Source organism: Phyllostomus discolor, chromosome 8, assembly GCF_004126475.2.
Source record: "Phyllostomus discolor isolate MPI-MPIP mPhyDis1 chromosome 8, mPhyDis1.pri.v3, whole genome shotgun sequence".
In the NCBI taxonomy this organism is placed as follows: domain Eukaryota; kingdom Metazoa; phylum Chordata; class Mammalia; order Chiroptera; family Phyllostomidae; genus Phyllostomus; species Phyllostomus discolor.
In genome coordinates, this window is record NC_040910.2 from 34211579 (window position 1) to 34235032 (window position 23454).

The window sequence follows — 23454 nt, forward strand, 5'->3', positions numbered from 1 at the left end:
CTGGTATGGATATAGAGAGATATAAGATAAAAGCAAAGTCCCAGGGTGCACGTTGTAATGGAGAAAAATAAAAACAACTTTGTCTTGTTGAAGGCATCATGTTATTTAAAGAGAACATTTTCCTCAGATTTACTTATCTGCTTAACTTGGGATTCCCTCGCTCTCTCCTCCCTCCTCCTCGCTCCCCCTCCCCCGCTCCCCGACCACCCCCCCCCACCCCCCGCGGCCCCGCGCGGCCCCCTGAGCAGAGGTAGGACATTAAGATATGGGACACGACAGTGCAGTGCATTCTTCCCCTCCAAACGAGTTTCTCAAGCCCCATTTTAAATAATGCTGAGAGTCCTAAGGACTGTTGTTTACATATTTCTTTTCCGCATTAGACTGTGAGCTACTTGAGGGCAGAGTTCATTTCTTCTTTCCAGAAAGACCCCTGCTTGACATTTAGTAATTAACGATGAGAGAGCTTGCTGGGCGGCAAACTCTTAAAAAGGCTTTACGTGTTTCCAAACATTTAGTATACGAACTTGTTCGAGCGAAGGAATCGATCCTCTCCACCTCCCTTCCATCCGGTGATCCCTGACCTCACCCGTTCGCCGTGGCCTTCACCTACCAGCCAAAAGTCCCACGCCCCGCCCACTAGCCGCCCAGCCGCCAGAAACCGGTCGCACATCATGACGTCACTGGCGCGCGCCCTCTGCCATTGCATTTCTAGCGGCGTGCGTGTTAGGTGGTTCTAACTTCCATCCTAGCTGTCTGTCCCGTAGCTCCAGGTGCTCATATCCAGAGGGCCCCGGCGTCACAGGCTCTGCGGCATGTCGATGTTGGCTGAGCGTGAGTGTTGAGCGCTGAGGCCCAACCAGGGCGGGAGGGCGAAGGTTCCGGGTTACACCCCCGACCAGACCTAGTAGCAAGGAGTGCGGGTCCCTGGCGCTCAGTGTGTTGGAGGATGCCGCGGGCCGGGACACTGGGAAGCTGGGTTCGGTTCGTCCTGCCTGCCACGGAGCTTTCCCAGCCCAGCCTTCCTCAAACGTTAGCTACGGGTTTGCTAGTGAAAGAAACTTCGAGTTCAGAGCTGAGCACGCGCGCGGTGGATTTGAATGAGAATCAGGACACCAGTCTTGGGAACCCGAACTGATTCTTTTCACTTCCCTGGGCTAGTTAGAGCAGGTTAGGTTAGAAAGAGGAGGTTAGGCCTGCAGAACCTCCTTAGGCATTGAAATCTCATTCTCAAAGATACATTGAACCTAGAAATAGAAATGCAAAGGGATTAGAAGCATCAAAGACTGGAAGTAGCCTGTTTTAGGAGGTGCAGGGCTAAAAGACTGTGGCGGGTTTGACTTTGTTGGAATTGGGATTCCTCTGTGACACGAGTGTTGGCCGAGATGCCTCATCCTGTCTCCGTTTGCCTTTTGACACTTAACCGTCACTTCGTGAAGTTCATTAACTCCCTTTCTGGAGCGGCTGGGTAACTTTTTAATGGTCCCTGTAGCTAAGATTGCCTGCCACCAGAGGGCGGTCGTGCTTTGGTCATTACTTTGCAAGTGTGTGGTGAGCGATGAAGAGAAACAACTTACTTAATAGACCAGCAAATACCCTGGGATTTTGTGAAATAAATGTTGTCACTATCCTCTTATCTAAGGGGACGGAGGATGTGAGCACAGAACGAAATGGGTTAGGCTCCATTCCAGATTATGGGAGCAGAAATTAAGGCTTAGAGGAAAAAAAAATCACCCCAAGTCATTAAGCTAGAAATTGACAATATTGATCTCGTTATCTGTATATCTTTACATTATTGCCACTATTACCAGCAGTTTTCTACTGTTTTCAAATAGGGACTCATAGAAAGGAATATGTTTTAGTTAGATGGTGACCTTAGAGCCTAGATCTCTGAGGTCTCTTTTAGTTTTAGTATTCTTTGATATGGGCTTAATTCAGTAGGCACTGGGGAACATTGTCCCAGGCTCTGTTATTCATTTATATCTCTTTCCGTGATCAGTTTTCTATGGGGCTTTTTAAAAGAACCTTTATTTATTATCTTCATCACTAGGATGATTTAAAAAGCCAATGAAATGTGAATGTGAAAGTAGTTCAAATATGAAGTAGTATACAGGTGTAAAGTCTATTTGCAGATATCAGTAATTCAAATTGCATGATTTTTTAAAAATTTTATTTTAATCATTGTTCAAATACAGTTTTCTCCTTTTTACTCCCAGTCCAGCCCCCCCTCCCACCCCTCCAAATTGCATGATTTTAAGGGAATACTTTCAATTCTCTCTACGCCATAACTCCAAATTTTCAAATCTTTGTCATGATAATATATAATATTTTATGTTGTCTTTTTAAAAGTTTTGCAAAATTAATGTCTATGACATTCCTTGTGTTTAGATCTTTTGGGCTACTGTTCTTATTTTAAATATGAGAATATGAAAGCATAACAAAGTTTTTTTTTTAATTTAACATTTTACAGAATTTATTGGGGTGGCTTTGGTTAATAAAATTACATAGGTCCCAAGTATACAGTTCTACAGACATCATCTATATACCACCCAAGGTCAAGTCTCCTTCGGTCACTATTTACCCCTCCTTTACTGTCTTCTTCTACCTCCCCTGATCCCCCATTTCCTATGGTAATCATCATACTGTTCTCTGTGTCTGTGTGTTTTTGTTTGTTTGTTTGTTTGTTTGTTTAATTCCTTCACATTTACACCCAGCCTTCTAACCTCCCTCCCTCTGACAGCTGTCAGTCTGTTCTCTGTATCTATGAGTATGTTTCTATTTTGTTTGTTAGTTTCTTTTGTTCATTAGATTCCATGTGTAAGTGAAATCATATGGTGTTTGTCTTTCTCTGACTGGCTTATTTCACTTAGCATAATAGTCCCCAGGTCCATGATGTCACAGAAGGTAAGATTTTCTTTTTTTTATGGCCAACTAGTATTCCATCGTGGAAATTACCACAGCTTTTTTATCCATTCATCTACTGATGAGCACTTGGGCTACTTCCAAATCTTGGCTATTGTAAATTATGCTGCAGTGAACATAGGGGTGCACATATTTTTTCAAATTAGTGTTTTGAGTTTCTTAAGATATTTTCCCAGAAGTGGAATTGTTGGGTCATAAGGCAGATATGGTGAATATGTTCTCCCATTCCTTGGGTTGTCTTTTTCATTTGTTGATGGTTTCCTTGGCTGCGCAAAAACCTTTTAGTTTGCTATAGTCCCATTTGTTTATTTTTTTCTTTTGTTTTCCTTGCCTGAGGAGATATAGCAGAAAAAAATATTGCTATGAGAAATGTCTGAGATTTTACTGTCTATGTTTTATTCTAGGATTTTTATGGTTTTGAGTCTTACATTTAAGTCTTTAATCCATTTTGAGTTTATTCTTATGAGTAATGTAAGAAGGTGGTTTAGTTTCATTTTTTGCATATATCTGTCCAGTTTTTAACACCATTAATTGAATAGACTGTCTTTACCCAATGGTTTGTTCTTGTCTCCTTTGTCAAATATTAACTGACCATAAAGCTGTGGCTTTATTTTGGGCTCCCTGTTCCGTTCCATTGATCCATCTGTCTGTTTTTATGCCAGTACCGTGCTTTTTAATTACTATGGCCTTGTATAACTTGATATCAGGTAGCATGATTGCTCCAACTTTGTTCTTTCTCAAGATTGCTCAGGTTATTTGTGGTCTTTTGTGGTTCCATATAAATTTTTGGAATAATTTTTCTAGTTCTGTGAAAAAATATTGGTATGTATCTTGATAGGAATTACATTGAATCTATAGATTGCTTTAGGTAGTATGGACATTTTAAGGGTGTTGATTTTTCCTATCCATGAACACAATATACGCTTCCACTTATTTGTATCTCCTCAATGTCTTTTTTCAGTGTCTTATAATTTTCTGAGTATGGGTCTTTTATAGCCATGGTTAAATTTATTCCTAGGACTTTTTTTATGCAATTGTACATTCATTCATATATTTATGGAGTGCCTGTCATGAGCAGTGCTTTTTACTTCTTGCGACGGAAGCAGAAGTGGGCTGTGGATCCAAGAAACACCATGTGGAGTAATGATGATTGCAATGAATCATAAGAAAGAATAAGATACAAATAAAACCATAGGAGATTATGGTCTAATGGGAAACATAAAAGATGGATATAAAGAACTATAATATAGAAAAATGTTAATTAAATACCAAAAAAGAAGCAGGTAATTTATTCTGGAAATTTATAGGAGTCGTATTACTTCAGGGCATTTCAGTGAGAAACAGGAAGGCATCGTTAGTACTTGTAGATCATGTGTGGAGGGCACAGTCAACTTTCTCCCGGGGCCATGAGACTGTAAGCTCTGACGTCAGTAGGACCTTTGTATAAAGGCTCTGGATTTTGCATGGGAAAGTTAGACACATTCTGTCTCTAAGCTTCAGATTTTGTCATCTGAAAAGTGGAGATAAGAATATCTACCTTCATTGGTTACTGGGAAAATTGAGTCTGATAATGTGTGGGCAGCATTTGGCACACAATGCATGGCACCGAAAGCTGTACTGGCGGCTGCCGCCGATGTGACTAACCTGCTGCTGGTGCTGGTGTTGACAGGTGCTTCAGTAAGGTGCTGCCTTCAGCTGGCTGTGGGAAGCCCAATCGATGGTATATTGAGCTGTTTTGATTTTTTACCTTCGGAGGGAATAGGAGTATCTTTATTTTTGTCTTATAAAGTGAAAGTCAGTTTGTATGTTGTGAATATATAGTTATTGGGGAATCCAGAGTAAATGATCCTATCTGATGCTGAACCTGATACCTGTATCTAATAAAACATAATATATGTTGTGTTTTATGCAAGTGTGTGTGTATGTATTAGGTACATATGTATTTGTGTGGTTATTTTCCAGGTTTGAAAGATAAGTTGCTAAGGAGATACTTTGTCATTTTGCAGGTCGACGGAAGCAGAAGTGGGCTGTGGATCCAAGAAACACCGCATGGAGTAATGATGATTCCAAGTTTGGCCAGAGAATGCTGGAGAAGATGGGGTGGTCTAAAGGAAAGGTATTTTGGAGAAGAGCAAAAGAAATCAGAGCAATGCAAAGAGATTACAAGTCGGGAGAATGCATCTTTCTTAGGAGACTGAGAGATATGTATGATTTGGGTCAATAAGTGGTTGTGGAGGAATAACTAAACTGTAGTGAGCTTGTGATGATCAAGTTAGAGTTGAACATACATGTCAGCTCTCTTTGTTTATCATTCAAACTGCATGAGGGGCATCTTTCATAGACAGGCCTTTTAATTAGTTGCACCTAACCATCACAGTTTTATGTTGCCAAGAATAATATTTTATTCCCTTTTATAGCTAGACTACACATCTTCTTTCCCTCACACACCACTTAGTCCTGACTCAGATAGGACTTCTACTGATGTCTCTACACTTCAGTGGTTCTTGTCCACGTCTTTAAGTGATGATCTTGTTGCCACATCCAATGGACCCTTTTTTGTCCTCAGTCACTTAATCCCTTAGCAGCACTGGACGTAACTGACTACTTCCTTCCTGAAGTACTCTGCCCCGACTCCCACAGGTCTGCTTCCTCTGTCTTTTCCCCCCTGCCTCACCAGCCACGCCTGCTTTTGCCGCTGGCTCTGCGTCCTCCAGGCTGTTGAGCTTTGGAGCCCCAGGCCCCGCTCTGTACTCTGCTCAGATGAACTCCTTTGTGTCGAACCCTGCTTTAAATTATACACATTCTGAGATTCTCTGATTGTTTTACTTTTCTGTATCTAGCCCAAATCTGTCCTCTGAGCTCCAGGTTTATAAATTAGTCAAGTTTACCTTGATCCCTTCAGATCTTTTTCTTCTCGAGTTTCCCCATTTTTGTACACCATGCCCTGTCTGCCTGCCTGTGTGCTCAAGATGGAGATCTGGGAGGCACGCTTGGTCCCACCACCTCTCACTCTCTGTGTCCCAGTCGCTGTGCCCTCCACCCAGGGTGTCATCCCAGTGCCACCACTGCCACCGTTGCCTGCTCTCACCGCTGCAGCAGCCTTCTTTCTGCTTCCCTCCTCTCCCTGCCCTGGGCCATTTGCCAGACAATGGCCTCAGTGAGCCTTTAAAAATACAGAAGTTAGATCCCGTCATTCCTTTGCTTAAACATTCTGTGATTTCCATTGTTTTAAAAAATAAGATCCAACTTTCTACTGTAATTTCCAAGGTCCTATGAGGTCAAGCCCCTTTTTATCATCTGATTTCCCCCTCGTTCACTCTGCTGAAGCCACCCTGGTGGGCACCTTTTAGGTGCTGCCGCACACCACGCTCTCTGGACACCTCACAGATGAGTGTTAACTGATATGGGGGACTCGGCGTCCCCTCCTCCTCCTTTCTCAGTGTTGTTCATGAGATTATTTGATGGACAGAGCCATAGATTTGTAAGAACTCGATGGGCTTCTAGCAGTTTTGTGGCAGAACTCTGATTTGGAGCCTTGGAAAAGGCATGTTCTTCAAAGTTTTTACATGAAGGTCTTAAATTAAGTTGAAGAACCAGTGTTCATTATTGTAAGCACATTTTTCATATTACAGACCTGTCCTATAAGAATCCATTAGACTGTATTCTCTTTAAGGGCCCACATAGTGCCTTATTCCTAGATGTTCAGTAATTAACTGAATGGTTGATAAGGGAAGATAAAAATAGTCACTCTTTATACCTGATAGAAAAGCTAACTCTCTTCGTGTTTACTCTCCACAGGGTTTAGGGGCTCAAGAGCAAGGAGCCACAGATCATATTAAAGTTCAAGTTAAAAACAACCACTTGGGACTTGGAGCCACGATCAATAATGAAGTGAGCAACAGTTTGCCTGCTGAGGGTTTTCCTTGCATAATTGACTTCTGTAAATATATAAGTTTTAAGCCAATCAATTTTGATCAGTTTTTAACTGTTCAAGTGTGCATCCTCCATGTTTTGGTTAAGTGAAAAGCCCGTGGCTCAGCTGGCTCTTTATCATGTGTCATGGCCTCACTTTTCCTGACTGTCTCCGTGGGGTTCTTTACTTGCTTATGTGTAAAAGATGCAAACTGGTTTTATTGCTAAACTTTGCAAGAAGTATTCTTTTTATAGAAGTACTCATTTCAGGACAGACAAGAATTTGTATCTTTTCCTATGTTCTAATATTAGCTTATCTTATTAAAAGTTGCTGGCATTTAGCTTTAGAAAAAAATGAAAAGATTCTTCTGCAAGAAAGTGGTGTTCTTTTCTTGTACCATTGTCTGTTTCTGACTATTGATGTACAGCAGTTAAATTTATTCTTACTTCCCCTTAGGCACTGACACTTTGAAAAGGTAACACTGTAACTAAAAATTAGTGGCCTGCCCTGTGGTGCTTTTCATTTTCAGTATTGTTATTTGCTTTGGAGAGTGTCTAAGCTGAAAGCTCTGATCTTAAACTTTGACAACCAACAGAACCTGGCAGAGAATCTGGAGAATTACTCTAGGTAAACCAAATTCTTTGATTAGTTCAGCAGCCCTGAGTAGTAGACTAAGTCAGCTAAAATTTTCTGGACTGCAAACTAGACTTTTAAATAACTGTAGATGGAGGTTGATTTCGAAGGTAGTTGAGAGATACATATACAGAGGTGCTTAATTTTTTAGGAGAAGCATTGCTCTGTAAACCTCTTTGATAAGACTTGACCTTACACGGTCTTAAAGTGGTGCCTATGAAGCAAGTAGATACCTTGCTTCCCACTGGGTTAGGTTGTCTTGGAGATATTCATTCTCTCTTAAAGCCTGGTTCTCTTTGTTATAACGGACAGATTAGCTTATCACCTTACAAATGGGTGCCCACTGTTTCAGGGAACTTGAGTCCTTCCTCCTCCCTTCCTCAGTGTTATTTTGTAAAATAAGGTTCCATGCCAGCAAATAGAATCGGGCAAAATATTTGAAGCTCAAATGAGCAAAGAAGAGAGTCCCAAGTCTATCACTGCTTTTTTCCTTTGACTTACTTAATTTTCCCTTAGGAAAAACTTTTATACTGCTTTACTTTACTATGTAGCACCAGGTTTCCTATTGATTATTTGATTATAAATTGACTGTTGATAAGTTGTCCACATTTGAAATCAGGACTGAAGCTTTCAAGAAGCCCATTTTTCATACTAAAATAAACAAATTGCACTTCAAATTTATATCAATATTGTTTCATCAAAATATTGTTTCATTAATATTTTGGTGAAACACTTAAAATTTCACATAACCACCAGATTTCCTTGCTTCCAAAATATACCTTTTCTCAACCAATTAGTGTAGGTAAATTACAGACATGCCTCTAATGATTTTTTTTTTTTTTGGATTTTCAGGACAACTGGATTGCTCATCAGGATGATTTTAACCAGCTGCTGGCCGAACTGAACACCTGCCATGGACCGGAAACAGCAGGTAGGGGAAGTCTTTGCTTCGTTATTTATTTGATTTATAGAGGAGATAATCTCTCAATTTAAAATCTTTTTACCAACTGTTTTTATTGTAAGCATCACCTGTCTGCAAGTTAATTTATTGAAGTTATTAGAAATAGGTTTTTTCTGTTTTTTTAATAGTGCTTTTATTGTGTGACTCTATTTCATTGCGTGAAGAAAGCAAACATTTTTTTCTAAATCAAGAGAATAGCAAGGTAAATCCATTCAATTTACAACCTGAAAGAGTAAAGTGATCTTTCCAGGGATCTTTGAGTGTGTTTAAAAACATATTTTTACTATATAAAACAAGAAATATCAATTGGGACCATAAATTAGTAGCCAGCGAAGGCTTAATAGAAAAGCCTTTTTTGTGTTGATTTTGCTTAATGAAGTTGTTTTATCTTTTACTGTGTGTAAGAGATTTGGGTTTCTGGGGTATAGTGAAATTTGTTGCAAGGGGCTCGCCATCAGAAATTGTATTCCTAAGCTGTAGGCACTAGAGGTGAAACAATTGATCGTTGGGCTTTCCCTGTCAAGTTAGCAGAAGGGTGCTGCTGTCGGGGGGAGGACAGAGTGGGCGCCCCATTCTGTTTATTCATTTGTCCATTGACAGACACGGGGGTTGCACCTCTTCTCACTTCGTGGCTCTTGTGAACAGTGCTACGAACATGGGTGTGTAAATGTCTCTTCAAGTCCCTGTTTTCGATTCTTTGGGGTACATGCCCAGAAGTGGAATTGCTGGATCATACGATAGTTCTGTTTTTAAGTTTTTGAGGAGCTGCCGTGTTTTCCACGGTGACTGTGTCATTTCACATTCCCACCCACGGTGCACAAGGGTTCCAATTTCTCCACATCCTTACCAGCGCTTGTTATTTTCTGTGTTTCTGATAGCAGCCCTCCTGTGGGGTGTGGGGCGATACCTCATTATGCTTTCGGCACGCATTCCCCTCATAACTAGTCCGCTCGAGCACTTCCCATGTACTGCTGGCCACTTGTGTGTCTTCTTTGGAGAAATGTCTTTTCGAGTCTTTTGCCCATTTTTGAAAAGATCCTATTTATTTATTTACTTTTGAGTTGGATTCTGCAAACATTGTCATAGGGAATTTCTTTGTATTCCCTGTGCACAATGTTTGACACATAGGGAGCTTCAAAACATGTTTGTCAAGTTGAAGGAGAAAGAACTTTGTGGAATAAAGTTACAAATTTAGACTTGAGTCCAGCAAACATTTGTTGAGCTCTGTGCTGGATGTGAGGTTAGACATGAGGACAGGCAGGTGTGTGAGACATAACCCCTGCTTGGGAAGCAGCGGCAGGATGTGCTAGTAACGGGTGACATTGCAGCGTGCCCCAAACCTCGGGAGATGGGGTGCTCTGCTCTGTGGGGGGGCGAGCCCACAAGCTTCAAAGCAAAGGTACTCTGTGTTTTTGCTCATGAGATTGGACTTCTTGTTGAAATCTGTAACTTGTACAGTTTTTATTATCTGGGAAGTAACTGTTAGAACTGTCCTGTGTGTGGTCCTGACAAAAGATGGCAATTTGTTAGCCAAAGAAAACCATAAGAAAAGTGGTTTGTGAACACACTGACTGGACCGGCATCAGGAAATGCGGGATGTATGCGGGAGGAAAACTCAGGGACATTAGGCCTTACTAACTGTAAACAAAAACGTCTTCACATTCAGGATCACAGTTAAAGTCAGTAGAAATGTAGGTTTGTGTTTTCCGTGCTACCTGGCTGCTTTTCCTCAGCATGCTTCTGAGATGCATTACCAAAGGGCAGTCAGTGAAATGTTTCAAGGGACTTGGTTATTTGTCAGGAAGGTGCTAAGTGCATGACAGATTCCAAGCAGTGGTGCTTTGTCCTTGGGAGGCCCCATCCACAGGTTCATCTGTGCAGGCTGCTGCTTTTCTGAGCTAGAGAAGCATCTTACATCATTGGCAGCAGGAGTTAGGTACCCCTCTGTAGATTAAGTTCCACCTCAAGACCACTAGAGGGTGCTGGTAGCCCTGTGATAGGGACTGGGCAGTTGGTGGCCTGCTCCCTGTCTAGCTCAGTACAGTCCAGCCCAGTTCTGTTGCTAACTGGCAGTCCTGGTGCTGAAAACCCTTTAGAATATCCCTTTTAGGGAAAACCTGCCCAAGGAGTGGACCTGGAGAGCTAATAGATTATCTTGCTACCATGTCATCTTTATGCAAGTGAATATTTGGTCACAGTAAAGCTGAAATTACTGTATTAAAGCTGAAGAGCAGATGATACAATATAACCCAAGAACAAATTTTTTTCCGTAATATTTTTATTTCCTTAAGATTGCTTACCAAATTCATACAGTTTGCCTTTTAATTAAATAGAGATTCTATACTGCCCTCTTCATAGAATCTTGCAAAGATTCTAGAAATAACCCTTATCTCCTTGTGGGACAGAAAAATCAGTATATTTTTTTAAATTTCATTTTTATAAAAATTAATTTTATCGCAGTTACTCTCTACCAGACTCAGTTTAGCTTTTTGGTGGACTTAATCTCATTGTTCTAGAAAATGTCTGTTACTCCCATCAGATCTTTTGTTCGTTACGATTTTAAATACTTTTGGAAATAAACTGGGGTGCTGAAACCCTGTCATCTACAGAGGTGTGGTTCAGGGCCGGGTTCCTCGGATTTTTTGCTCACACATCCTCTAAGGGAATTTTGAAAAGCTGTATACCCTATCTCACATTTTTATATCAATCTCTATAAAGTTTTTAATCATAGCTTTAAATAGTTGCAAAGTGCTATAATTTCTGGCCTATTGGGAAATATTGGCATTTTGAAATAAAACTATTAGTCCCAAATATACCTAGTAGCTAAATGTCAGAGTAATTTGAAACTGACTGCCACTTGATTTAGAAATACACCAACAAGCCCTTTAACAGTCAGAAGTACTACACTCCACAGTTCCTTTTCCTCTGAAATGACACTTTGCTTGTATGTGTCCCAGAGCATGCTATGTTAATATATTTTTTGCTTAAACTTTAAAAAATTCATCATCCTATCATATTTCCCTGCCACAAAGCAAATACATAGAAATTTTTTATTTATTTCTAGTACACTCAAGGCTTTAAGTGTAACTATTTTTCCTTTGGGTTAAGTTATTCTAATTAGTAGATTACAGTTACTAAAACCAGAAAATACATGCTAAATTCTGATGAACAACTATTAGGACAGTAAAATCTCTTTGGAAGCGTCTCTCCGTGCAATAGGTGCAATAGGGCGGTGTGGGGAGGGGGCTGCCTCTGCTGTTCTGGGTAAAGGGTACTTTGGCTTGTTCTTGTTTCTCTCTGGTGAGAGGAGAGTTGTGCCTTTGTTTTGTAAAGCGGGTGGAGGCTGTGTGGGAGAAGTGGGTAAGGAGGGACAGACTGATGCATCTCCAGAATGGAGCGGTTGTAGGACAGAGGGCACATGAACACATAGATAGAAGTTCCCCTAAGGTCTGACCCTGCTCAGATACGCTTTGGGAAGTCCATGCTGGGAAGATGGAGAAGACAGATCACCAGCGATTCCTACGTGGAAAAGCAGCTCTGTTGGGGGCAGTGTAGGGGTTCTGAATATACACCCTCACTCGCGTCTGCCTGGGTTGGAATTCCAGCATAGCCCCTTCCTAGATGTGCCTTATTCAGCCCATCTGTGCTTCACTGCCCTTCTGTGAATAATCATAGCAGCTACCTAATGGGGTGGTTGTAAAATGAAATACAGAAATGCATCGAGAGCTCCTAGCCTAGTGCCTAGTACTCCATATGCCTTCAGTCGATGGTGGCTGCTTGAAGCTGATAACTCGCTAGGTGGCTTCTGTCTGGAACATCACAGTTGAGAATGTTATGTGCCATATGAAGTGTTTGGCCATAAAAAGAGGAGAATTATTCATCTATGATGTTCTGTTTTTGTTACTCTGCTACCTGGGCTTGTGGGAAGTCTTTTCAAAAACTCGCACACCAGCTCTGGCTCGTGTGGCTCGGTTGCAGTGTTGTCCCCTAGACCGAAGGGTTACAGGTGTGATTTCCAGTCAGGGCACATGCCCGGGTTATGAGTTCTGTCCCTGGTTGGGTGCGTTTGAGAGGCGACTGATGGATGTTTCTCTCCCTCTCTTCCTCCCTCCCTCTCTCTCTATAATCAATAAGCATGTCCTTGGGTGAAGATTATTTTTAAAAAATCACAAGCTATTCTTGGGAAGTGACTGCAGAAGAGAGTGTTTCAAGTTGTTTATATACTGGGTTGGCCAAAAAGTCTTTGTGGTTTTTCTCCATTAAATAAAAGACACATTTTTCATTTTCACCAATAACTTTACTGATTTGGATATCTTGAGTATATTGGCTGTCTCCTGCTATTGGCTTCTAGTGGGTAGAGATCAAGGGTGCTGCTAAACATCTTCCAGTGCGTAAGACAGCCCACAGCAAAGAATTATTTGGCCAAAATGTCAATAGTACCAAGAAACATCGCAAACCACTTTTGACACATTCGATCAGTGATAGTACATTCTCCATACACTGCACATATATTTTTTTGCATTGCAGTTGCATTTTTACCTTTCTTGAAATAATAAAGCATAATAAGCCAAGAATGTTACATATTTTTCCATCTTCAATATTAAAATGGCTGCACAGAAATTCACCAGTTTTGATAAGATTTTGTTTAAATGCATGCTGATATGACAGCTGCCACACTATATAATCTAACAAAATTGTTTCAAATGAAGTTAAAGACAACTAGGCACTACTAGAACCGTCGTACAGAAAAAACTAAATGAACATTTTGGCCAACCCAATAATTAACCCACGTGAGGCATTGTCTGAAAGCTTGACACATCCATCATTCTGTTGTTAGAGCCTTTATCTGTAAGGGCTCTAACTTTGCTTTTGCAATGGTCAGTTCCCGGAAGGGATTGGGACTACCGCGTTGTTCGATGGACTGAGCTTGTTTTGCTCCGGTAGTAAGGCAAAAAGTTTCTCCCCCACCCCATGCCTAATTTTATGATTTTATTTCCTATTGATGTAACTATAGGAAAACTCTTCTACCTATGATGTTCTGTTTCGGTTGCTCTGCTACCTGAACTTGACGAACTTGACCAATAGGTAAAGCTGAGGGAACACATACAGGCAGGTTTTTCTATCCTGTAATTGACCCTAACCCCAGAGCTACTTGCTCTGGTATTTCAACTGAGGCACTAGTTTAGGGCTCACATTTTTCCTGTTGTGTCAAAGAAATGATCACATGAGTTTGATCCTCAGCCATTTCTTCTTGTTGTTTTTGCCCTTCGAGGTGCGCCGCCGGGAAAACCTGGTGTGTGAGGCAGCCGTTCAGTGCCGGCTCTGCGCCTGCACACTCTGTCTGGTTATCATCTCTGACCTGGTCTCTGATTATTGTTAGCCGGTCTTGCCTTTATTTGCTTTTTAAAATAACTTTTTATGTTGAAACACTTAAAGACTTACCAGAAGTTGTAGAAACAGTTCTGTGAAGAGCCCTGAGCATCGTTGTCCAGTTTCCCTGGTGGTGACGTCTGGTTGAACTGCAGTGTGAGCTCAGAACCGGGGAACCCATGCTGCTGCAGGCTGTTAACTAGACCAGCGGATGTCACTTGGTTTTCACTGTATTTCATGCCTCGTGTGTATGTGTGTGTGTGTGCGCGTGTGCATGCGCAAGCAGTTTTATCACATGTGTACATTCATGTAACCACTGCCACAGTCAGGAGACAGGGCGGCTTCACCACCGCCCAAGAGCGGCCTTGCTCATGCTCCTCCCTGTATTCACGCTCATTCCTGCCCCTCTAACCAGCCTTCAATGCCCCACTTCCACCTTTGTCCCTGGAAATCATTCAGTAGTTCCCCTCTCTGGAGTTTTGTCATTTCAGGAATGTTACCTGAACTGAGTCATGTAGCATGTAGATGGACCTTTCTCACTGAGCATCATGCCCTTGAGGTCCACCCAGGATGTTGGGTGTGTCAGTAGCTTATTGCTCTTCCTTGTGGAGTGGTGTTCCAGAATAAAGGTGTGCCAGAATTTGCTCAGCCATTTCACCCATTGAAGGAATGGGTTATTTTCAGTATTCTACTATAACGAATAAGGCTGTTATGTACATTGGCTTGTAAATTTTTGTGTGAACACAAGTTTTCATTTCTCTTTCTCAAAGACTACAAATTTCTGGGAAACAGGCTTGCCTGATTTGAGGTACACAGTTTTAGAAGAATATTTCTAATCATTTGATTAGAGTTCAATAATAATTGATAGGGTTCCCAAAGATTTTATTTAAATAAGATCATATCACTGTAAAAGAATAAATGAGAATTGATTACAGAGTTTAATGGAATGCTTTCTGTTGTTTTTTTTTTTAAGATTCTACCTCAGACAACAAGGAAAAGAAATCTTTCAGCCTTGAAGAAAAGTCCAAAACCTCCAAAAGCCGTGTTCATTATAAGAAATTCACAAAAGGTAGAATTAAGCATTTTCTTAACATGTTGTTGATACTTCTGTGTTCGCATTGGGTTTCTTGAAACTCTTTTGGCTCTTCACTGGCATTGCGTTTTGTTTCCCACCGAGAAGGGGAGTTACGGGTGGCCTGACTGGACAGGTGCAGCGTGGTGCCGCAGCTCCAGCACTTCTTGTTACCCTGCAGGCACCTCCTCAGAGGCGGTTCGGAGTCACTGGCTCTGCCGTGGGCGAAGCTGGAGGCAGAAGTCAAGGTGCTACCTGGAGGAGAAACGGGATTTTGTGAGGCCAGGCCAGGAAATAATTCCAGTTTATTGCTCAACATTTTAAGTTACATTTTCCTGTTTTTCAGAGTGTAATGTTGGTGTTGGGTAGCTCTCAAAATTTTTCAGTTTACAGAATTAGGTTCTGTATTGAGATCTCCAGTATGAGACATCTCACTCCCCAATTGATCTTTATATTGTTGCACACCATTTCTTCATTTCATGATTCCATGGCCATTGCGAAGACAGTGTTAGGAAACATGTTTGAGAACTGGGTGGGAAATCCTACCCTTTCTTTCACCATCTCCCCACTGCCTGCCTTCCCAGTACTTGGAAGCAATTGTGAGTGCAGCTGTCCTCTTTAATCACTAGGTGGTGGTGTTGTATTGGTAAGAAGCAGTTTAACTAGAACTCAACTCCCCAAACTTTCTCCCTTGGAACAGCATTATACATTAAGTGCACTTTCCAGGCACAGAAGCCTATTTATTGCATACTATACTTAAAGTATAAGTATGATGATAATTCATGTTGTGATATATGGGCATCATTTGATGGTTCTTCTATGGGAGATTGGATATACACACCCATCTCTTTGCTTTAGTCTTGCTGGCATTATTGGGAATTCCCTAACTCCTAGAACCGCTGAAATTCCCACTTCTTTAAACTGTTAATGGTGGTTCTCATGGGGCACAGGACCCCAGAAGGTAGGAAGGAGTTAAATGAGACCCCACGGCAGAGCTGAATGGAGTGGGGAACTGAATAGCTTTGGGATGTGCCAGGAGAGACTGATGCTTCCCTCTTGCCTGTCCCGGCAGGTGTGGCTGCAGGTGTGGCAGAAGGGCTGCCTGGCCCTTCGTGTCATTCCTCTTTCTCTCTGGTGAGGACCCTCGGGCAAGGATCTTCTTTGTCGTTTTTCTGCATGACTTCTGATCAGGGTTTCTCTCCACCCCCGACCTGCGCAGAACACAAGACAATCCTTGTTGGCCCTCAGTCCTTTTGAGGACAGGCTACATGGTCACATCATACCCAAGCCGTTAAATGTCCCTCCTTTTCTCATTTAGTCACTCTAGAAAAAAGGGATATAGCAGAAGGGTACTGAGCAAGCTAATGACATTAGAAGAGGCCTATAACTTTTGGATGGCATGGCATCCTTTTAGACTTTCACTTTTGCAATTAAGATATTCTCGTTTTCTTTTAATACCTGACTCCTTGCGTGAGTTTCATCTGAAGCATTTTCTGAAGCCAGGATAAACCTCTTTAATCTAATGGATGCTGGAAGTATCTGCTTTCTCTTTCTTGCTAAGCCACTCCAAGTGACCCTGTCAAATTGCTTGGTGTGTTGCACCTTTGTTTTTTATCTTTTAAAATGACGACTGCTTGTTAGCCTTGTCTGGGGACCACTAGTGTACAGGGAAGAGAGTTTCAAGTTCTTTAATTGACTAAAGGAACTTTTCCCTTGTGGAGCCCCCGTTGTCGCTGTGTGTGAACGGGGACTCCGACCCCGCTAAGGTGGACTGCTTCGGGAGGCAGGAGACTGGGCGCTGGCCTTCTCTCCCTTAGACGGGTCGTTCAGCCACTTCCCTTCTCTCAGACTCAGCTTCCTCTTGCGTAATGTCAGGAAAGATTTTTAAAACACCATTGAGCTCTAAAAATAGTTCCTGTTTTATGACATCAGAAATGTCTCCATTATGTGAAATTTCGATTGTTTGGCATTCTGGATAGTGAGGATTTCAGCCTGTGGGTGCACTTGTAGTGAAAGCAACTGATTCACCCATTGGATGAGGATGGTTTGTGCTGTAACTTCCTCTGTGGTCCGCACAGTTAGAACAGGGGAAGATGGCATTTGTGCAGCTTAGTGTGAGGAGTGAAGATACACATTTATTTTAGTGAGATAGCATTGTGAAATTTGCTGCTGCCTAAATATTGACTACCATTTTAGTTCTGATACATAATTATTTCTTTTTTGGTCCAGAATTTTAATTTTAATTTTAAGTAATTTATTCGATAATTTCAAAAGTTAATTTCATCCATATTTGTTTTAAAAGCCTGACTTCGATGTGGTTTCTTTTAATTTGAAAATGGTTCAGCAGTGCCATATCTGCAGAGAGGAAATCACAGGGAAAATATCAATTTCTGCCAGATGATTTCCTGTATACAGCGAGAAGTTGTCGAGAGCATTGCCTTTCCCCCCCAGTTGTGCAGTGGCGGATAAAAAGTCGCTGACACTATAGTTGTGCAACTCCATCACGGTTATTTACCCACACTTCTTATCCCTGTGACAGTTTGCAGTATTTTGCTTCTTAAACAAGGAAATGGCACGCACACCACACGTCCCGGTAGTGGGCTTGCCGGTCTGGAGACCCAGGCCGCACTGCATCTCCCCCGGCCGAGTCCTCTCCTCTGTGGGACTCTGCCAGCCATGGACATTAAGTTTCCTCCTCCGGTTCTATTGGCATTAGACTGTAAGGTGGCCCCACTGCAGGCTTTTTAAAAGTTCTACTATCTTGTTATTATTTCCCCTCCTGCCCCAACTCTTGCCTGTCCCCCAGGTTCCGACACCGGGCCCTTGCCATGAGGTGGCCACCACCTTCCGTCCTGGGCTTGTCCGCCCCACGGGCACTCATTGTCTTCCATCAAAATACGATTTTTTTATCCTCCTGATTTGGGAGTGCGAATGAATTTTCTCAGCAAGTGAAGCTACCAATGTAAGCCTGAACTTTTTATTATAACAAATATGTTTCTCAAACCTGCGTTTCTTGCCCTTATCCTTTTACTCTGAGTAGAAAAACTCAGTTTTTTTGAGCCTCGGTTATAATGCAGTGCTGCAATACAGTTTTCTCTTTAGAACTTGTTGGGTTCTATATGACTTTTGCCCGTAAACTAGAAGGCTCCAGATCTCTGTGGTTCTTACACTCTCATGTTTCCTAGGTTTCCTTTGCTTCCCATGGGGACGTCCTGCGTCGTGCTTGTGCCTGCTTGTGCCTGCCTGTAGCAGGAACATTCTCCCTCCGGCCTTCCACTCGGGTAGCTGGAAGTCCCAACGCTCACGATTGCCAGGGAGACCGCTGAGGTGGTAGTATAGAGCTTTTTTATCGGCTCATCCTGATTCTTGAAATGTTGTGGCCTGTTAAAGATTAACAGATACATGAACCAAGTCCAGACAGACAACGTACTTCCTAGTCTGTTCATTTTATTTTTTTTGATTGCCATTTCCTCTAAGATCTAAGTTATTGGTAATATTTGCTGTGATTTGACTGTCATTCAGAACTGAGACCAATAAACTTTTAAACTCTTTTAGACATTATATTTTATTTAAAAGTGGCCATACATGATTTTATAACATTTATAAACTGTTCAGCCAGGACTGTTAACTGATGACTATTTCAGTCTGCCTCCATCTCCACTGTTATCCACCTCGGCTCTCCTTTCCAGGGGTCTCTGACTCGGTTCTTCTCTGTTTTGTTTTCCAGACCCAACCCCAAGCCAGGCCTGTAACAACCCTGGTCTCTACCTTTACCTAAGTGAACTTTGCTAAAGGATAAAAGTTTCTGATACAAGAACCCATCGCCAAAACTGTTAGAAATACTTGCACCTTCATTGGTATAGCTCACTCACTACCAGCCTGGCAGTTTTCCCTTTGATTTTTAGATTTGCTTTTGATCTCTGTGTGGTCATATTTTGACACCCTGTTTTAAAATTGCAATCTCTCATGTGCCCTGTTTTTCTTAATCCCTCCTGCATTCCTTTTAGTTGACTCGCTATAAGAGGGATCTTTATTTGCTCTCCTGTTAGCCTCTCTGTTCCGTTTCAGAAGGTAGTTGAGGATCGATAACTGCGCATTTTGAACTACTGCGACTCCTTTTTCTGCGGTAGAAGCCGCCACCCGAATGTGCTGTGCAGCGCATTGAGTGACCGGTTGGCGCCTGGAGGCCTTCGTCCTAGCTCAGGAAGAAGGGAGAGAGTGGCGCAGGGCCACAGAGGAGCCCGTCCCTCCTGATAAGAACGAATGGGCCGTACTGATGGGACCGTTGCAACTGCCGCCCGTGAAACTGGTTTTGGCACCTGGCTCTGCATTAAGTCGAAGGGTGTTTTGTTTTTTAATTTCATGGAGTTGCTGAGCAATATCATATTTGAATGCCCCAGTGATAGTCAGTGAACCAGAACCTTCTGGGTCAGGACATTACTTTGCCAAGTCAGTTTTGCTACAGGAAACCAAGAAGGGAGTCTGCGACAGTGAACTCACAGCTCAGAACAAAGATTCTGGTGTCTAACCCAGAGCCTTGCTCCCCCCGAGCCTCAAGACTTGACGAGGTGTGGTAGTTGCATTTTAAAAAGAATTAGCCATGAAGTTGACAAGTGGGAGTAGATTTGGTCTACTGCTCACAGAGTATTTTTGGTAGAAGTGGAAATTCCAAAGAAGTGAATATTAAATCACTTGGTTTGTGGGTTTGAACTTAAGTTAAAAAGTTTAGTGTTTTTAATAAGAATCATGGCTCCTTCGGCCACTGCATTTGTGAGAAGGCATTTAATTTCCTGCTCTTATCTTGTACCCCATTATTTAAAGCTGACATAGTAAACTCTTTCACTGTAATCCGGTATTTTTATTTGCATTTTCTCTTTTGAAATTTCATTTACTCAGTTAGTTATTGAACACCTGTGTGTCAGATGCAGTGCGTTCTCATTCATGTGCACGCGTGGGGTTTCAAGGACACAGACCCAGCAGCATTTTCTGTTCTGCTTTCCGTAATCCTAAGTGGCTCATGTCTCCTTGAAGTGAATAAGGTCTGTTTTGTAAGTGGGGAAGCCAGAGACACAGAAGGTATACCCGGAAGGTGTACCGGTGGTGGAGTGGCTTTAGAATTGTTCCTCTCTCAGTCTGCGTGTTCTTGGTGGTTTTTACCACTAAGAGACCGTCGGTGCTGCTGCATCTCAAACACTTACTTGACTTTTAAGTGATTTTAAACTGTAATTTCATTAGTTAATTAAAGGATTTTCATCTGCAGTGGAGACAGAAAGTTGATAGTTTATAAAATTGTTTCTTTTTCAAAATGCAGTTTGCTTTTAGGAGGTTCATAGCTTATATTTGTGCTCTGTATTTTCCACGATCAGTGTTACTAAAAGGCATTGTATTTTTCTAGGGAAGGACTTATCATCTCGGAGCAAAACAGATCTTGACTGCATTTTTGGGAAAAGACAGAGCAAGAAGACTCCTGAGGTATTAACCACGTATATCTGATAATATATGTCTGTTTCCCCAGTTTGACTTCCAGCTGCATGTGGAACCGTTCAGTATGAATAGTAGTTTTCAGACAAAGTTACCAAAAACCTTTTAGAGGCTTCTTACAAGGGCTAAATGCGATCCTCTTCATCGTTGGGGGATGATATGTTTTATAAGAAATCTTTGAAAAGGGCGTGTGCTCTCTGGGTTTGGTGGTTGTGTGAGGACTAGACTGACCTGGGGGCGAATCCCACAGCTGAGACTGATCCATCCGAGGGGCAAGGCCCTCTCCCACCTCCAGGAGAGGGGGGTCACACGCTGCGATTTGTTTGCTCTGCTCAGTCCACACCCCTCTGTGTGGAATCTGGCTTGGGGAGGAGGGATATCATACGCATCTCCAGTTCTGGGCTATTCCATTTTAAAAACATTCTGAAACATTTTGGATTGATCAGCATTGAGAGTTAGGAAGGGACTTAGATGTGTAGCATTTCTTCCATTGCACAGCACTGTTTGTTTCAGAACCAGAAGACGAGGACTGGGTGACCAAACTATACCCTGAATGAGACGAATCTGCACTCCATAACCTATTTGTTAGACAGGGCTGTGCAGTGTCGCACCACTTGTGTGTGTGTGTGTGTGTGTGTGTGTGTGTCCCAGTAGTAAGAGGCAGACCCGGATATAGTTTGGATGTCAATATTAGATTTTTTTAAGGCATGGATTTTTAGAGCTAATGGGACCAAAATACTTAAAATTGATGTTGTCTGTGAAAATCTGGACTAAATGGATGCTGCAGCTGGTACCCAGCTAGTCTGCTGTGTCAAGCTTGTGTTGCTGTGTTGGTTCTCGGCCAAAGCCCTCGGTGACTAGAGAACAAAAAAGACTTGTTTCATTTATTTGTTATATTTCTCCAGACTGACAAACTTTTCCTGGGTGATAGCTGTTTGTTACTTGATATTATTTTCAAAGACTCTGGAATGACCAGTTAGTTACTAGAAATTTTGTTTGGCAGTTGCCTTTGTAGGCTGGGACTACATTTTTGATCTTTTAGCACTTTTGTGACCCTATACTGTTATCAGTGGGGACAGGGGAAGCAGGCCCAGAGAGGGAACCTGGGCCCCCTGGCTTCCGAGGGGTGGTGCCTGCAGGTCTGCTGGGTCGTGTCAAACACAGGTGGTCATTAGGGAGGAGGCGTTCCGGTATCAGTCACACTGACTGTTCTTGAGGCTGCAGGAAGAGCCAAGGTCATTGGGCAGGCCTGCTCCTGGTCACACCTCTACCCCTGGGCAGTTAGTGTGTGTGACCTGGGTTAGGCCCCTCTTCACTAAGGACTTTGTATCTGCCTTCTCTCACTCTCCTCTCGAACCCCGCGTTTGACCATCATCGGTAATTTCAGGATCCCCAGGGAGACGCTGTCACCTCTGCTCTGCCCCAACAGCCCCTCCCAGGGCCACATCCTGCACCTTTGCATTAGCCCCACATCCCCCTCTGGAGCCCTGACTCGAACTTCCTGTCCCCACTCTCCCGGACTAGCATTCCCGCAGCACTGGCTTTTCCAAACGCATGCATCCTTGGGTCCCTGGGTCCTCCCTTTTCTCCTTGCTGCCAACACCTTCTGCCCCCAACCCTCCTCTTCTCCAGCACGGTCTTTGAAATTTTACAGTTGAACAGGTCAAGGAAGGAGACACTTTTGATGGGGTTCTGGTAGAACTCTAAAAGCATTTATGTGGTAAGCATGAGGACATGTGTCGTTATTGGGGATTTGAGGGTTCTGATCCTCAGCAGACATCTACTTGAGGACTTACTGGTGTTTGATGCCACGATGCCACGAGGTTCTCTACACTGTGTGGTGTTACTTGACTTTTTGATGGTGTCGCCATTTGTGACCACGGTAAAGTGAGCCTGTATTGGAGGAGACAGTTGCCCGCTGCTAGCCCAGGGAAAGTCTGTTTTGGTGCAGTTGATGTGGAGAAGACCTACCCTTATATAATAATACTATTTAATAATATATCATTAAGCATGTTTAATAATGTATATGATCATATATATTATATATAGTAATATATAATAGTATGTAGAATTGTTAAGTAATGCTTTTAATAATAACCTTGATATAATCTATTTTGATGCAGCTGATATAAGAAGACCCACCTTGACATAATAACACTGTGTTTTGTGCAAGATTCACACCCAGGTGCATCCCAGTCCCTTGTTCCAGTTCACTGTCCTCTTCCGATGAGGCACGTAAAGCCCAGTTGTCTGGCGGGTTGGGTGTGCATCGCGGTGCAGCCCTTGGCCTTCACGGTGGTGCTCAACGACGCTTGTGCTCAGGTCGCCTCAGGAGCTTTAAAAAATGCCAGTGCCAGGGTTCCACCCCAGGCCAAGCAAATCCATAGCCTGGTTCAGGTCATGCATAAGCATTTTAAAAAAGAAGGAAAATTTAAGGGAAAAAAAGCCTACTCAGATGACTGAGGTGATTGTTCTGATGTGCAGTAAGGAGGAAGGATTGAGAACCACCAGTAGAAGCCTTGATATATAACTACACAGGATGGGGCCAAAGTAGTTTTACAGTTATTTTGTATGGAAAGTAATACAGCAATTAATAAACATTAGCTCAGCTCTATGTTTTGCGTGCTCCCAACTGTAAACCTACTTTTGCCCACCCTGTATTAGTAGTATCTGGCTTTAGGGTCACAAGTATTGCCTAGAACAGGGCTTCTCCAATCTTAATATGCCCGTGAATCATCTGGGGATTTTGTGAAACTGCAGATCCTGTCTCTCGGGGGTGGGGTGGGAGCTCCCAGCTGCTGCTTCTGCCGCTGGCGGCCAAGCCGTGCTGCGCGCCTCACACTGCGCAGGCGGGATCGACGCCGTAGTTCACGTCTGACATATGCCTGTGTGTATGTATAAGGTAGAGCGTATCTCCGTCTCAGTACATCTTCAGACACAGAATAAAAAGTCTTTCTGCAGAGTCACTTTTAAATTTAAATTTCATACACATAAGGACTTTCCTATGTAGACTTTGTTTTCACTGAGGCACACCTGAATAAACTGTTGCTAAGAAACCTGACCTGTTAGTTACAACAGCCCTTATAGCCAAGGGCGGGAGGCCTT

General features: G+C 42.5%; 1 protein-coding gene across 1 annotated transcript in view; it reads left to right on the plus strand.

Annotated features, from left to right (window-relative positions):
* Nucleotides 1–689: 689 nt before the first annotated feature.
* Nucleotides 690–23454, plus strand: part of PINX1 (PIN2 (TERF1) interacting telomerase inhibitor 1) — a 72500-nt gene continuing 49735 nt past the window's right edge. Inside the window, exons 1-6 of the mRNA XM_028520440.2 lie at nucleotides 690–831; nucleotides 4926–5035; nucleotides 6718–6810; nucleotides 8318–8396; nucleotides 14770–14865; nucleotides 20264–20340. Coding sequence (XP_028376241.1) covers nucleotides 813–831; nucleotides 4926–5035; nucleotides 6718–6810; nucleotides 8318–8396; nucleotides 14770–14865; nucleotides 20264–20340 — 474 coding nt within the window. The 5' untranslated portion in view covers nucleotides 690–812. The remainder of the gene's footprint in view (nucleotides 832–4925; nucleotides 5036–6717; nucleotides 6811–8317; nucleotides 8397–14769; nucleotides 14866–20263; nucleotides 20341–23454) is intronic.